We start from the raw sequence: 16,839 nt of genomic DNA, 5'->3' as shown, positions 1-16,839 counted from the left end.
CCCTGAGGGCCTACAGACGTCACTTAGCCCAATCTTATGGCCGCCAAAAGCGCTGCCCGAAGAGCAGCCCTCAGTCGATGACTGACAGGTTTGGTGGACCCATACCCAGCTCCCTTGCCTCTCAGATGGGACAGCTCTGAGATGTGTTTTCCACAGTTTCCCAAGGGTCTCCAATTGGAGTAAGCTCTGGTTGCCCAGAGTGGTAACTTGTTGATGACATATCTTTTATTCACTTCCTTCAGTTACCCACACTTTTACTAGTATTTCCTAGGATCAACTCACACATAAACTACTGTCAGGGTTTGCTTCTGGGGGAATCCAGAATAAGATAGCCAAATAAAATAACAAATAATTGCCAAATAAGATAACAAGATATGTTGACCAAGAGATGTCATCATTGGGGCTTATCTTCAGTGTTTAAGTTGTATTGTATGATTAGGCAATAGGTATTGAGTGCTGTAATATGTCTTGTTTCCATCCTGTATCCAGGCATACGGGGAAACAACAGTACAAATTCATTGTCATCTTTCTATCCTTTTTAGCTGAAAGTTGCAGTCAAAAGAAAGCAGGGTTTGCAGTCAAAAGATCCAACTCTAACACTTACAAGTGGGACTAGTGACTTAGGTAAGGCCCTTCGTCTTCTAGAGTCTTAGTTTCCTAATCTGTAATAATAATTCATAACTCATAGTTTGGTCGTGAAGAAAGAGTCAATGAGATCAGGCATGTAAAATCTTTTCTCAAATAATAATGTCCACAAAATAAAAGGCCCCCAAACAGATCATTTTAAACAAGGCGTCCCCTTGTCACAATCCTTTACACAAAAGTATTGTCTTCAACTGCCCTTTAATTTTGAAGCATATAATTTTAATATAAGCGGCATCTACACACCTACCAAAAGGAACGCCAATACCTTGGTTTTAAAAACCTAATCATAAAGAGATTTCAGGTAAATACGGTCATGTATAGCCTGGTTATAGGATCTCCCTCCCCCAAATATCTAATGAAATGAGCAGAAAAAAAAAATTTGTTTTGAAAAAAAAACAGTAATAACAACCAAACAAATCTTTACACTGAAAAAAACTGGCCATCAACCAAACAATAAAATTATACCATAGACTTTGAAAATTTGCACCAATTAAGGGTAATTCTAGTGTGGGGCTAGAATTCGGTCTCCACTCCTTAGAAACATCACTAACCAGAGAAGGGGATTCAAAAACGGTTAAGAACTCTCACACTAACATCCTAATCTGTGAGGGGAATAGAGTAAGGAAGTGAGTCAGCAATCCTGGGGAAAGATAAAAAGATGCCTTCCCCCACAGCAAACCTCAAAGGCCCTGGGGCTTCTCAATTTCCAAGGCTTTGTCCTAATTTGAGAAGACCAGTTGAAGCCCACAGAAGTAGAAAATCCCCCTGACCCTGTGGAATGGGTTCTGCAGGTCACATCACAAAAAAAAGCAGAGCCCAGACCTCCCAGAAGGGGCTTCCGGCAGCCCTCACCACCTTCCGCCTACAACCCCATTCCCACCTTTTATAGAAGTTAGTGGAAGATCATACTCACACCTCAAACTGTGACTTGAAAGACAAGACAACCCAGAAGACAAAAGGAGGAAAGGAGAACAGGAGCACAGGGCAAGCACCAACATGGCACATGGAAGAAGGAAGAGGGAGAAGAGAAAGAGGGAAGAGATTGCCCAGGGCGTGAGGAATGTATGCAGAAAACAAGAGAATAAAGTCATTTGAGAGACTGTAGGTGCAGAAGAGAGACAAAGTTGATCCAACATGAGGATAACAGTTGTCTCAGAATAAAGAATCCAACATGTAGAACAGAAGTTTTCAAAAGTATAACCTAAGAAATGAATAAAGAGTGAATCTGTAGTCAGAGGGACACACCATGTTCTAAGAAAGATGGTTATGGGAAGATCAACACAAGACCCACCATAGTTAAGTTAATAAACTTCAAGGATAAGGAAAGATGCCTTCGGGGCTTCAAGCAGAAAAAGCCAATCACTAAAGCAGAAATATCAGACTCGCTCTAGGTTTTTTTATAGCAACATTCAATTTGCCAAGTACCGAAATAAAAATGGGGATCAATCCTGGGTGGAAGGTTTAGGGATGACTTTTGTTTTCTTTTTATGCCTTTCTATATTGCATGCTTTCCTTAATTGTTTAAAAGGAGCAAATATTACTCATGATAATCAGAAAAAAATGATAAAATTATTTTCATTTTGAAAAGCAAAACAAAGATAGAGGACCTGCAAGAAACCTGTTCTGTTTCCATTATCAAACCCCATTCCTTCTCATTTTACCTTGGATTCAAAGAATCAGACCATGAGAGACTCAGGAAATCAGGCCACCCATGCCTTTAGGCAAAAGAGAAACAAGTGAATTCCAGGACTTGGGAGAGCATTCAAATAAAACCATGAAGACTGCTAAGTTCCTTTCACATATTTTAAAGATTGTTAGTGTCTTACACTTGCTTCCTTCACAATGGAGTAATTAAGACTCAAATTTGGAAGTCACCCAGCCTTGAGTTTGAGTCCCACTAGTGATGTAATTTGAGGAAATTACTTAACTTTCTTAGGCCTAGGTTACTTTATATGTTAAATGGGAAAAAAATGATAGTAGTAACTACCACATAGCAGTGATAATTAAATGAAATAATGTATGTCAAATGCTTTTCCCAATGCCTGTCACATAGTTACCACCACCATCATTCAGCAACTGCAGCAGCACCACTATCTCTATTATCATCATTACCACCATCATCTTCATTTCTACCAGCATCATTATCATTATCACCATCCTCACTAGCATCATCATCAAGACCATCCCCATCATTATCATTGCCATCATCACCATCATTATCACTAGCATCATCATCAAGACCATCACCATCATCATCATTACCATCATCACCATCACTGCCATCATCACCACCACCATCATCATCATCATTACCATCACCATCATCATTATCACCATCACTCCTTGTTAAGAGACTTTGGGCTTGTCACTCCCCTTCTCTGAGCTTCAGCTAACTCATAAAAAGGGGGGAAATAATTCAGAGGAGTTTTAAACTATTATCATAGTAGCTAACAATTATTAAGTAGGTAACACTTATTGAGTACTTCTCATGGGGCAGACTTATACTAAGACTTGCACACAATTGTACTTGCACACAATTGTTCATTTAATCCTCACAAGTACCCTCAGCAGTAAGTCCCTGCTATCATACTTCACATGTGAGAGATCTGCATTCTAGAGGGATCTGGTGGAGCCAGGACTTCAACCTGTTCTTACTGACAACAGAGCCCAAGCCCACTATGCCTCACCACCTTCTTTGGTTGTGAGGTTCAAAGGAAATAATGGAAATGAAAACCCATCAGCACAGTGAGCTGTGTAGGATCCTCATGGTTGCTTATTATTGTTCTCTGGGGGTGGTCTGAAGGCCTGATGAAGGAAACAGAGACGTGATGTAGATGTCCTGTGAACCCCAGGGTATCTTAATCATTCCTCCACTGATCCTGAAAACCTTTACAGAGCACCTGGTATGTGTGTCCTAGGTGCTGTGCTGGGAGGAGGGCCATAACCAATAAACAAGTCATGGCCTCAGCCCTGAAGCCACAAAGAAAGTACAGGGAGGCAGGTTCGTCAATGTTCTGCTCCATTGGAAGCTGGTGCACCAATGTTAACTGAGTTATCCACAGATGCTTCCAAAACACACCTAGGAAAGTCAGGGAAGGTGAAACACCAGCCCTCAACCCTCTTCAGGCTTCAGAATAGCTGTGAACTGCCCCCTGGGATATGCAGCAAGGCTCACGGCAGTGTTATCTGCAGGACCAACTGGGTGTGTGACACATACGCTTTCCAACAACGCAATATCACATGCTCTACAGACCTAAGGTTGGTTTTAGCACATTTCAACATGCAATCATTGTTCCTGCACATTTTGATAGATACCTTTAAGATAAAGAGACTCCCCCTTTTGTAATAAACTGCATATCAAAGCTTTTCAAAATTAAATGTTGAGCATTTAATTCAAGTAAGTAAATACCAATCGCCTGTCTACTCTCTGTCAGGCAAATGGAGATGCTGCCTGCCCTGGAGACCTCACAGTCTAGCGAGGGGTCGGGGGTGGTCCATTCTGAGTCATTTTTGAGGTGTGGAGTCCAAGGCTTGCTGGCAGCATGCTGGGTGATTGTTGTGAAAACTCTGGAGAGACACAGACTTGAGGTGGTCCTCTCTGTGACCTTGGGTTGAACTTGATGTTGAGTGCTGCAGTTGTATGCAGCGCTCTCTCTAAAAGCTTTGCGTCCATGGGATGGAGAATTCCCAGATTCGGCCCCTTCCTTCCATCCCCACCGCCACCATCTGAACGCTCTAGACAACCATCCTCCTCCTGCACCCAGCCCTGCATCCTCTGGTCAAGCAGCAGTGATCTCTACAAAATGCAAACTGATCGCATCAACCCCTACTTCAACCCCCTCATTGGTTCTCTTCAGTGGCAACCCCTCTCCTTGGTCTCCAGAGGCTGCTTAATTGGCCCTGCTCACCTTTGCCACCTCGTTCCATGCCTCTCTACCCTCCCTCAGGTGTCCAGACAGACTGGCCTCTGTTCTGGACCTTGACCCAGTCCTTTTCACCCCGAAGGGTCTCAGCCCTCCCATCCCTCCAGGGCATGATCTTCCCCAAATCTAGCAAGATCTTCCCCAAATCTTCACAAGATGCATCTCTTCCTTCAAGCCACATCTCCACTGTCACCTGCCCGGAGGGCCCTCCCCACAACTGTTAACCTAGATCCCCACCCCCTCCACTGCCCTGAGCATTTCCTCCAGTGCTTATCACGTGCTGCGATTATCTATTGCTCCTTCACTTCCTTTGTAAGAAACAAGTCACCTTGTCTCTCTCACCAGATGAGGGAGTCTCAGCAGGGCAGGGGCATTGCCGCTCTCCTCCAAGACTGTGGGACCAGCCCCAGCACAGACAATAATCACCGAATCTTGATGGAATGAGCCTGGTGGTTCCCAAACTGAGATGGGCAAAGGCCCTCAGGGTTTCCTCTTCTACTACCCGTCCTGTCTTTTCTGTGGACCTCCAAGGTGTAGGTCTGATTCGAGTGGAGACTCCTGTTGAGGACGGCGGGGAATGGGGGTGTCATCCTGAACCCCAGGTCCTGCACGTGGTCACAGGGCCCACTCAGGGTCACAGTCTGAGGGTGCAGACTCAGAGAATCTCAGCCAGGTGTGGTGCCCAGAGGGCACTGGGAAATGTGACCAAGTAGTTTGGGTTGCCATGGTGACGAGGGGCACTCCCGGCTTCTGGAGGCAAGGGGTGAGAAACATTCTGCAATCACGCAGGACAGTCTCTCAAAATAAAGCATTGTCCCGCCCCATGACAATGATGTTTCTGCTATTGCTCCACTGCTGGGGCGACTCAGGGACTGGGGCCCACCAGGCATCCAATCGAGAGGAGGTAAGGACTCCTCTCAAGCAACGATTAGCAGAAAAACCTTGAGATTTGGAGGTCGAGTCCCAAACCTGAATCTCGGCTCTGCTACTCAGGAGCTGAGTGACCTTGGCTAAGTCAAGTAACCTCTCTGCGCTTCAGTTTTCTCATCCAGGGAATATGGTAGCCAATACCTGGCTGACTCAGTTGTTCCGAAGATAAATTATAAGCATTCCTAGCACAATATATTCAGTGTCAGTCGCCTGGTACGTCATGTTGATACACATCGTACTCAGTCTGTGGAGGAGCACAGCTTGATTCAGAGGCCATTTGGAAAGCCAAGAGGATGACTCGTCTCTCATTTGGGTGGGCCAGCTCAGAGGAATGGTTTATGTTACCTTTAGGGGTTACAGGCTGTAACTCCAGCACCCACTCCCAAAGGCATCACTCTCCCAGGTAGAGCCGGCTCTTACTGGGTGGCGGTCCCCTGCCACATAGAAACGGGTGCTGGCGGCCTGACCTTCCTAATCCGTGCCCTGGCTCTGGTTGCAGGCGGCATCCCCTTCATCCTGACCGGCGAGTTCTTCCAGCAGTCACAGCGGCCAGCTGCCTACACCGTGGCAGGAACCGTCAATTGGCTCTCCAACTTTGCCGTCGGGCTCCTCTTCCCGTTCATTCAGGTATGACCAGCAAGGGGGCTCTTGCTCGTGAGATCCCCTTCGAGTGATGGATGACTCATAACGCAGACGCTGAGCCTCTCTCAAGTGGAAACTCTATTGACCCAAGGATGGCAAAAATGTAGTTTGGCCTAAATCCTTAATCCTTTCTCTCCCTCCTGCGTGGTCCGGGAGCTGCTCCTAAATGCTAAGGGCCATCTCAAAAGAAGCGGGCTTCCCGTCACTGAGGGTCTGCAGGGAAACCTCGGGGAGAATCTCAAACCTGCATTTTTACAGTGCACTCGTCCTGGTGTGAGACAAGGTCCGTGTCATATCTCCAGGGCACGCTGCCACCCTGCCATGCACCATGCACGTAGCATCCTCATTGTCGCCAGCATCACCACAGCTAATGGGGTCATTGTCCCAAGGGTGACCACCCTTGACAGGAGAATGATAACTCAGGAATCAGTTACAAGTTCTTTTTGCATAAAGAATCTATTCATTCACTCACTCATCCATTCCACACATATTTACTGAGTCCCTACCTTGTGCCTGGCACTGTTTCAGGCAATGAGGATAGAGGGGAACTAAAGCCTGTGTTCCATGGTCTTGGAGCTGAAACGGGAAGCAACAACAGAGGTGGACATGCTATTTTAGGTGGGGCAATCAGGGATGGCCTCTCAAAGGAGGTGACCTCAGAGCAGAGACCTGAGTGAAGTGAGAGAGCAGCCTGGGAATGGAGATGTCCAAGCAGAGAAACAGCAAGTACAAAGGCCCTGAGGCAGGGCCATGCTTGGACTGTGTAAGGAACAGCAAAGGGGCCAGTGTGGCTGGAACAGAAGGAACAAAAAAGACAACAGAGGCAAGAAATAACATCTGAGAGTTCTCCAGGGCCAGGAACACAAAGACAAGGACTTTACAAGTGTTCCGCACAGAGCAAGGGGCCCAGCTACATTCTAGGAGGGAGGGTCAAGCTTCTCTGCCCTAATTCCCACCAGGGTTCCCTGCTGCCCAGAGAGCAGGTGACACCACTGGTGAAGGTGAGAATATATCAGAAACCTCTGAGAAGGAACCCACCATCCATTTTCAGGGCCTAATTCAACCCTCCTCTTTTCATTAACTAGTGCCAAGCCCAGCACATTCCAGAGCTTCTGCTGCAGGCTGGGCTGAGTGAAGGTCAGTGGCCCAGCTGCAGGCCACGTGATGGGTACTCCTGCATCCCCGACTGTAGCGCAGTTACTCTGCACCAGCCCCCCTGCACGTGGCTTTATGAATTCACGTCACCCTCATGCAGCCCTGAGCTGTGGTTTCTCATCCTCTCCATCCTGCAGAGAAGCTGAGGCTCAGGGAGTAGACGGGGTCAGCCCCAGGTCCTGAGTCACTGTCCAACCCGGTGGCCCTGCCCTGCCCCCTCTTCCTCGTCAACATTCTCCATGTGCCACTCTGTCTCAGCCTCAGAGTTAGGGGCTGACGCACTTTGCAACTTTTAAAGCATCCTGACTCAGCTACAGCCGTTGCATCTCTGAAACGTAAGTGCCACGGGGAGGCCATGGACCAGAGAATTAGAGACGGTTCCTCGTTCATTTACTCTATCCTCGGGGTGCCTTCGCTCAGCTGGGCCCAGAACACAAGTTGTCTTTTCAATTGACTTCAAACCTTAAATGGCTTTTTCCGCTTTGGTTCAAAGCCAGCAGAGCCAGGGGGTCAGTACAATATTCATTATTGTGGGGAAAATTCACTTTAAATCGCTTCCTTGCCAACGCACATCTCCCCACCACCCTTACAAGTTAAGTGAGATATTCTAGAGCCTTCACACAACCCACAACTAAGCTTTATGTGTCCTGGAAGTAGGCCACATCTTCTGAGCGATTTTGGGGGGCATGAAAGACCTCTGGACCCCCAGACCAAAAAAGGGCATCTCACTTTCCTGCTGCAGTTTGGGAGTTAACAGCACTGACATGCCACTAATGCTAGTGTTTACTGAGCGCTTGCTGAGTGCCAGGCGCTATTCAGCCCTGTCAGTGTTGGGCGGTAGGGTCTGTATTTCTCCCTTTACAGACCAGGAGCCTCAGAGAGATGCTCAGAGAAATGACAGAGCCAGGTTGGAACCCCTTCTCTCACCCTCATCGGTAAGACACGGGAGGAAAAAACCTTTGGTTATAAGCAGATGACTCTTTTAAAAGCCCATTTGACCTGGGGTTGAGTAGTTAATTTATCTTTAAGCACACAGTCACACACACACACACACACACACACACACATACCACACAAACCGCTCAGAGAGGTCTCCAGCTGAAATCGGATTTCTGTGACTTTTATTTCACATTGTTCATTTGGCAAATTGTAGCCCATACACAGTGTCTCCCAAGTAGAAACGCGGTACTGCATTTACCTTGAGATATTTTCTTAGTCCAGTGAGTCTGGCCCAGATTCGTGCTCAGTGCATGCTAGCTCAACATACGCAGCTGGCTTACATGTCAAGGAAAGGGTAGAGGAGAGGACAGTGACCACAACTGGGCATTTACTATGTACCAGGTCACATGTGCAGTCACACCACTGCATGGACAGTCTTATCAGCCCCGTGTATCAGTCAGGATGGGCTGGGGTTTGCTGCAGGAAGAAACAGCCCCCAAGCCTCAGTGGTGTTAAACCACCTGGGATAGTGGTAATGTTCACTGCAGGGGAGACTAGAGATTCTGCCCCACAGCTTCCCGACTCAGGGATGTTGGCTGGCAGGACCCTTCTCTCTGAAATAACTGCCCCCATGCCAGGTGGAGGGAATGTGGCAGGTCTCACACCTGCCAGTTAAGACCTTGGCATGGCAGTGACGTGTGTTCTGTGCAACTTTCCGTGATTGAAAGTCACACGGCCACACCTTACCTAAGGGGAAATGCACGCTGCCTTGTGTCCCAAAGGGGAAGAGCCAGAAAGTTTGCGTCCTTCCCTGATGAGGGACTAGGGAGCTAGGGAGCCCACTTCTCGAGGAGGAAAGTTGGGCTCAGCAGGCTTGGGAGACTTGCCCGAGGCACCGGAGCTCAGTAAGAACATGGTCATGGCCACGGACTTGCGCTCTTCCTCTACCCACAGGGCTTTTACCGGTTTCACGCTCCTTTCACAATAACCCAATTTCTGATGGCCTTGAAGACGTGTTGGGGGATCATGTTCATTCCAACTGGCTCACTTCCAGCCCGGCGCTCACCTGCCTGGGAACCCCGGGAGCCTGAGAGGTTCCTGGGGTCACAGCTCATGCTGGGTCACCCTGCCATGATACGTCTCTGAGGGCAAAGTAGGACCAGGACTCCGAGAGTTATAATGTACCTCCTGCAAGAGCCGTGTGCTAAGACTGTCACCACATGTAAAAATGCATCCATTCGCGCTTTCAGGATAATCTCATAGAGAAGTCAGCTCCGGGGATGCTGAGAGCCTGGCCTGGAGCAGGGGAATAAGGCGAGGGAGGGCTCAGCCTGGTTTAAGGGCTAAGGGGTGGAAGGGGTGCCACCTCCCAAAGAGCCGGGGTCCCACCAGGCACAAATGATACGCATCTGCAAGCCCATCTAGAACATCCAGACCAGCTGTTTCCTCTCAGACAAGTCGGGGCACAGGTGTCATGGGAGGGTTGGGAGAATCACTCTTTATAAGCTTGGGGTTCAGGGCTTGGGGCAATGCAGGGAGAAGTACAGGGGGTGGCAAAGAAAGACAAGTGGCTGGGGAAGGCCTGGAACACAGGTCTCTGATCCATTCCCTGGGAGGTGCTGGGCGCATATCGCATCACTGCCTTTGGCATTTGGGACTAGAGCTGGAGAGAGGCATGGGTCCCACATCAGAAAGGGACCACCTGACCTTGACCTTGACCTTGCCTGGAAATGTCTGCAGGACATCGTGAAAAGCTGGCAGGATCTCGTGAGGAAACGAGACTTGTGAGGACCTGGCCCAACCCAGTGTAGGCAGGGGACCCGCTGTGAGTGCGTGAATCCCCTCGCTGCCCCTCTGCCAGGCCGTCAGCAAGCCTTCGCTTGGAGTCCTCTGAATACAGGAGTCTCAGGGCCGCTGGAGGTGGGTGATTCCATCGTTCCAAATCCAATCCTTAGAGCCCGCCCCTTGTACCGGCCAACACTATGGGCCTATGAGGGTGAACTTCTGTGTCTGTCTCCGGAACAAGGCGACCAGAGCCTGCAGGCCGGGCCCTAAGCTACGCTGTATCCAGATGTGTGGCCTGAGGCCTGGTCTCGACCAAATGAATGGCTGAGTGAGAGGTAACGTCTGTCAAGGACCTACAACGGGGCACAGGACACACTTGGTCTCATTGAAGTAACACTGAGTGTCACGACCGGGCCAAGATCACACTGTTACAGAAGAGTAGGACCAACATTCAAAGCCCAGTCTCTCTAAACCCTCCAGGGCGCCCCCACCCCCGAAAAACCACCTAGACTTCAAAATGCACATATTCATTCATTTATTCATTCATTCTATAAACGCTTGCCAAGTCTACAACATGCCAGGCATTGCTCGAAGGTCTGGGGACAGAGCCTTGGGAGGCTCTAAGCCAGGGCAGTGGTGGGCTGTGGGAGGGGACAGGTATGAACCCCAGGGGGCTCACACCAAGCAGTTCTCACAAGAGGGAGGTTATCCCAGCTGCAGCAGTCGGCCCGGGAGGCATCTCAGAGAAGAGGCACAGAGCGCAGCCTTGAAGCATGAGGGGCACTTAGATCCGTTGTGATGGAGAGGAAGGGCATCCCAGGCCGAGGCAACAGCGTGAGCAAAGGCTCAGATCTGTGGAGGTAAATCCTGAGTGTAGAGGCGCCAAGTGGTCCAGAGTGGCCGAGGGTGTCGGGGTGTAGAAGGAGTATTATCGGGAGGAGGGCCAGGCAGGAAAATTCGTCCCCAGTCGTGGGAGAGCTTAGATGCCGAGGTCGCACTTTTGGGCCCAGATGTAAGTGAGGACTCGACTCCAGTGTAAATGCCGAGCTTTATCGTTGACGTCAGAACCGCAGACACACCCTTGTTGCGCAGCTGCTTCCGGCTGCTGGTGGATAGTGAGTCCCGTTCTCCTCCCGCCCGCTCCGCTGGGACACACTCACCTTTGCCAGGAGTAGCAACCCATCAGTCCCGAGCGTTCCACCCCGGCATTGGCCACAGGGATTCCCACCCCTGCTGCACACCTGGCTCGTGTGGGTGGGTGGTGGAAGTGACCGTGCAGCAAAGCCACAAAGACCCTTCCGAGCCACGACGCGGTGCTGAGCACCCATAGGAGCCCACCCCCCGGGTCCTTCACTCCTAGGGGGTCTCAGTTTCCATTTCAATTAAAATGGAAATAATGGTCCACGGGATGGTTGTACAGATAAAACGAGATACTACACTGTCTTGGGAGAAGCAGAGTGAGAGACAGATGCCGGTGCACAGAAACATCTCATCCCCATGGGTGTAGCTCACAAGGTGCTGCCACCTGTGGGGCATCGTACAGCTGAGATGCGTAAGGCTGGGCACGTCTTTGATTTGTCCAAGGTCGTCCAGCCCTTAACGCTCAGGTTCAAGATGCCAGCTGAAATGCTCTGGTGTCCACAGCCCAGTCCCCAGCCCAGCACAGGTGCAAATCATAAGGGATTCATGAATGTGTGAATCCAGGTGTAGCAGGTTGAATGATGGCCCCCAAAGATATCAGGTCCTAATCCCTGGAACCCGCAAGTGTTCCCCTATATGGAAAAGTTGTCTTTGTAGAAGTGATTAAGTAGAGGATCTTGAGACGGTGGCCCCAGATGCTATCGTAAGTGTTCTTATGAGAGGGAGACAGAGGGAGATGTGATACGGACAGAGAAGCATGTGAGGGGAATTCCCTGGCGGTCCGATGGTTAGGACTCCACGGTCTCACTGCCAAGGGCGCGGTTTCAATACCTGGTCGGGGAACTAAAATCCCACAAGCTGTGCAGTGCAGCCAAAAATAAAAATTAAAAAATTTTTTACTTTAAAATAAAATTTAATAAAAGAAGGAGCGTGTGAGATGTGACCATGGGGGCAGACTGGAGTGATGCGGCCACAAGCTAGGAATGCCAGCAGCCACCAAAACTGGGAGCGGCTAGCCACAGATTCTCCCCTGGAGATTCTCCCCTGGAGCCTCCGGAGGAAACGTGGCCAACACCAGTGACACTGATTTCAGAAGTATGGCCTCCGGGACTCTGAGAGAATGTATTGCTGTTGTCTCAAGCCACCGAATCTATGATAATGTGTTACAGTAGCCAAAGGGCACTAGTACAGTAGGAAACCACCCAGATTGACAATCAGAGCTGACATTGATTGAGAATTACTGTGCTCTGTACATATTGTAATTCATTTAATCCCACAACAGCCCTGTGGGGCAGGTGCCATTATGGCCCCATTTCACAGATGGAGAAAAGGATGCCCAGAAAAGTTAAGTCACTTACCCAGGGTTGCACAGCTAATCTAATGAGTGGCAGAGGTGGGATTGAAACCCATGCATCTCCAGGGCATGCGTTCCTGACCACTGCACTCTACAGTGTCCCCCAGGAGTCACACATCTTGACCAAAGTCTTTCATGCAGAGGGTGAGAGGTGCTAATTCAACCTTGAAAATGACACCACCAAGTGCTCTAAATGATTGTGGATTTGGTCAGATCAAATTCCTGAAGCACATTATTTGGGGGAGACAATTTAGGGTAGAAGCCAGTGATCAGGGCGGACACGTCTACCCCCCTCACTTACCCGAGGAATCCTGTGTCAAGCCCCTGGAGGCCGGCTCCCCCTGGCATTTAGACGCACACTGGTTCTGTACAGCCTGCTCAGCAGACCTGCTCATCACCGCCTGCTCCTGGGCTCCCTGCTGGGAAGAGACCAGCAAAGGGCCTGATGCTCCGATGTGCTGAGAGGCCCAGCCAGTCACTCTGTGGATGGGTCCTCCACCCTGCTGTCTGATCTTAGGAGCTCTGTTTTAGCACTTTAATAAGCGTGGAAACAGGTTGAGGGATCAGGAGTTATCGTCAGAGGGCCTGGGTTTGAGGCCCCGCTCTCTGTTGATAAGCTGTGTGGTCTTGGATTTCTCCAGACTCACCTGTATATGGAGGATGATAACAGAGCCTCTTCACAGGGCTACTGTGAGGAAATCGTGCGATGCTTGCAAAGCATTATTATACGTGATCGTCATAGCGTAGGACAGGCCATGGGCAGAGATGACGAAGGTGCAGGTCGGCAGATGAGTTTTGGGACGGGGTGTGCAGGGGCTCGAGACAGCAAGGAGGAACTACAGAGTTGAGGAATGGGGAGTGTATGCCTTTCCTGGGGCTCCTATAACAAATTAGCACAAATTGGGTGACTTAAAACAATAGAAATCTACTCTCTTACAGTTGTGGAGGCCAGAAGTTCAAAGTCAGTGTCCCTGAGCTAAAGTCAAGGTGTTGGCAGGGCCGTACCCCCAGCAGAGGTTCCAGAGGAGAATGCTTTTTCTTGCCTTCTCAGCTTCTAGGCCACTTTCCTTGCATTCCTTGTCTCCTGGCCCCTCCCCATCTTCAACGCCAGCACCTCGCTTCAGTGGTCACGTCGCCTCACCTTCTGTGTCAAATCTCCCTCAGGCTCCCTTTTATAAGGGCAGCCGTGATTGCAGTTACGCCAGGTCAGATAATCCAGGATAATATTCCCATCTCGAGACTGCAACTAAATCACATCTGCAAAGTCTCTTTTTGCCATATAAAGCAACATTCACAGGGTATCAGGACCTAGATACTTGAGGGCCACTGCATAGCTGACCACAGGAAGTACAGGTGGGTTTTGGAAGCCGGGCTGAGACACATGGTCGGAGGCTCCCCAGACGCCAGGCAGATGTGATGCTGAGTCCCTGACTACTGCCCCCTGGGGTGAGCCCAGGGTGGTCCTGAGACCCCCAGGAGGAGTCCTATGGTGACAGTTCTGGGGTGGTAGAGCTCCTGCTAGATTACAAAAGGGCCTGAACGTGCTTAGTAGCAGGAGACAGACTGGGCATTCATACACTAAATACAAATAGTCATTGCATACCAGGTCTTTACATCAGGCATTTGATATTTCTTCAGTGAATTTTGGGTAGACCCTACTACACCCTGAATGCTCTGCTAGAGAACTTACACTTGATCCTGTAGACCAGGGGTTTTCAGCCCTGGAAGCACATGAGACCCATGGGGGGTAGTTTAAGATAAATGAGTAGGAAGGTATCTCTGTGACCCAGGCTGGGGAAGGACAAGACCCCTAAAAGCATAAACGATGGGCAGAGAAGGGACGGATCCAATTATATCAAAATCACGGGTTTCTGCCCAACAAGGAGCAGCGAGTTCAAGGGTGCTGCAGACAACGGGTGAGAGAAGCCACGTGTAACCTCTAAAACTGATCAGGGATTAACTCCTAGAGTAGTAAGGACCTCTTGCGAGTCAACAATAAAAAGATATGAGTCCCTGTAGGAAAGGGAATCAAGAATAAGAAAGGGCAGTTCCCAGACAAGAAGCCTAAAGGGTAACACAGGGGAAGAGAAGCTTTAAACTTGTTTAAATCAAATAAAGGCAAACTACACTAATAACATACCTCTGTAAACAGTTAGTCAACTGTTTGCCCAATTGTCAAAATTAGAAATTTGGAGAACACTAAACGTTGACAAAGACCTAGGGAAATGGGAGACCTCGTGCACTGGTGGAACCGTCTAATGCCAATTAATCAAATTAAGTATCCATATACGCTATGACCCAAAATTCTACCCGGAGACTTCTGCAAAGGTCCATAAGATAGACTGTACCGGGATATTAACTACAGCACTGTTTGTGGCATCGAAAGGCTAAAGGTAACCTGAATAGCCATCCCTTGGGGAAAAGAATAAATAAAGCATAGTAGATACACACTATAAAAGTTAGGCTGCAGTGAAAGCAATGAACTAGAGCTTCATCATCAACGTGTATGAATCTAAACCCAGTGCTGAGAGAAGTAAAGCACAGAGTGGAGTCTGTAGCCTGATACCACTTATGTAAATTTAAAACACACACATAGGGCTTCCCTGGTGGCGCAGTGGTTGAGAGTCCGCCTGCCGATGCAGGGGACACGGGTTCGTGCCCCAGTCCAGGAAGATCCCACATGCCGTGGAGCGGCTGGGCCCGTGAGCCATGGCTGCTGAGCCTGCACGTCCGGAGCCTGTGCTCCGCAGCGGGAGAGGCCACAAAAGTGAGAGGCCCGCGTACCGCAAAAAACAAAAAAACAAAAAAACCACACATATAAAACAACGATACAGATTTCCACAAAGAAAAAGGCAGACAGATGATAGAAAGATAGGTAGATAGAGACAGATAGATGATAGATAGATAGATAGATAGACAGGATACACTGATTTTAAGAACATTTATTAAACACTTAAACATGAGTTTGTCTAGAGTCGAGGGGAGATCACTGAAGGGCAAAAGGAATGAGAGCAGAAGATGAGGATAAAAAGAGGAAAAACAAATAAATATAAATAAGAGAGGACTGTTGCACAGTCCAGTAATGACAGTGTGTCAAGAAACAAGGAATACGATTAACTCATCCTTGCGACCTCCTCTTCCGCCTCCTCTTTTTCCTTTTTTCCTGTAAAGCTATGAGGCAATTCTAATTAAAATGGCTCAGGTTCACTATAGGAACTATGAAAATATAAAGAAAAAGAAGTGAAAACACCCAGGTTACAGGTTAATAATGCTGCTTCCTTCCTTTCCTCCAAATATACATAATTTTTCATATTTATAAAACTTGGAACCTATTTTTTTTGTTTTGGTTTTTGCTTTTCTCGCCCAGCATGATCTCATGAGCATTTCCTTATGTCCGTGGGCATTTTTAAGACAAATTCCCTCTGAGAGCAGAGTTCCTGCCAGCTGGGGCATCCCCAGGGCCTCTGGGTTTTCAGGGATTGTTCAGGAAACCTTGAAGTTATGACTGTTGACTCGAGCTGAATGGCCCTGCCGGACACGCTGATGGAGACACCAGTCAGGTGGCCACATTTAGATTTGGGGAATTGTCAGCCTCCTGACCCAAACTGGAGAAGGCAGTGATGCTTAAGTTTCCTTTCTGCATGGGAGCTTGCTAGGTTCCTGGGGCTGTCGCTGGCCGTGATGCAGGCATTGGAGAAATGCGGGACTTACCAGTTCGGAGTCGCACCCCTCACCCCACGCAGACCCTCCCGTGGGGTCAACTTCTCCTTGCTGCAGACTCCGTAAAGGAACCGTTTCCACTCTACAGCCCTTCTGGGGGCCACCTCAGCCATAATCTAAAGCCACCGTACTCATTTCCTGGGGCTACCATAACAAAGTACCACAGGCTGGGGGGCTTCAACAACAGAAATTTGTTTTATCGAAATCCGGAGGCTAAAAGTCTGAGAAAAAGCTCTTGGCAAGGTTGATTTCTTCTGAGGCCTCTGTCTTTGGCTTGTAGACAGCTGTCTTCTCCCTGTGTCCTCACATGACCTTCCTTCTGTGTATGTCTGGTCCTAATCTCTTCTCATAAGAAACAAGTCATCCTGGATTAGGGCCCACCCATATGACCTCATTTTACCTTATCACTTCTTAAAGACCCCAGCTCCAAATACAGTCCATCTGAGGTATTAGGGGTTAGGATTTCAACATATGAATCAGGGGGGGACATGACTCCACCCATAACAGCCAGCAAGCACTATCGCTCACGTATTTTGGTCCTTTCACTTATTCCAAAATGTGTCAGTGGCAAATGTGTCCAAACAGAGGCTTTCAAGGAGCATGAAT

The 16,839-nt window shown here is 48.8% G+C and overlaps 1 protein-coding gene across 2 annotated transcripts in view; it reads left to right on the top strand.

The window, feature by feature from the left end:
• SLC2A9 (solute carrier family 2 member 9) overlaps window positions 1-16,839 on the top strand; it is a 184,869-nt gene that overhangs the window by 156,351 nt on the left and 11,679 nt on the right. The window contains exon 11 of one of the 2 annotated variants that reach the window (XM_082837699.1): window positions 5,998-6,125. The exons of the other annotated variant lie outside the window; for it this stretch is intronic. Within the exon in view, the coding sequence (XP_082693825.1) occupies window positions 5,998-6,125 (128 nt within the window). The remainder of the gene's footprint in view (window positions 1-5,997; window positions 6,126-16,839) is intronic. 2 annotated transcript variants of the gene reach the window in all.

Source organism: Leucopleurus acutus (assembly GCF_964270905.1).
Source record: "Leucopleurus acutus genome assembly, chromosome: 4".
Lineage (NCBI taxonomy): Eukaryota > Metazoa > Chordata > Mammalia > Artiodactyla > Delphinidae > Leucopleurus > Leucopleurus acutus.
This window is presented reverse-complemented; position numbering and strand designations above follow the sequence as displayed.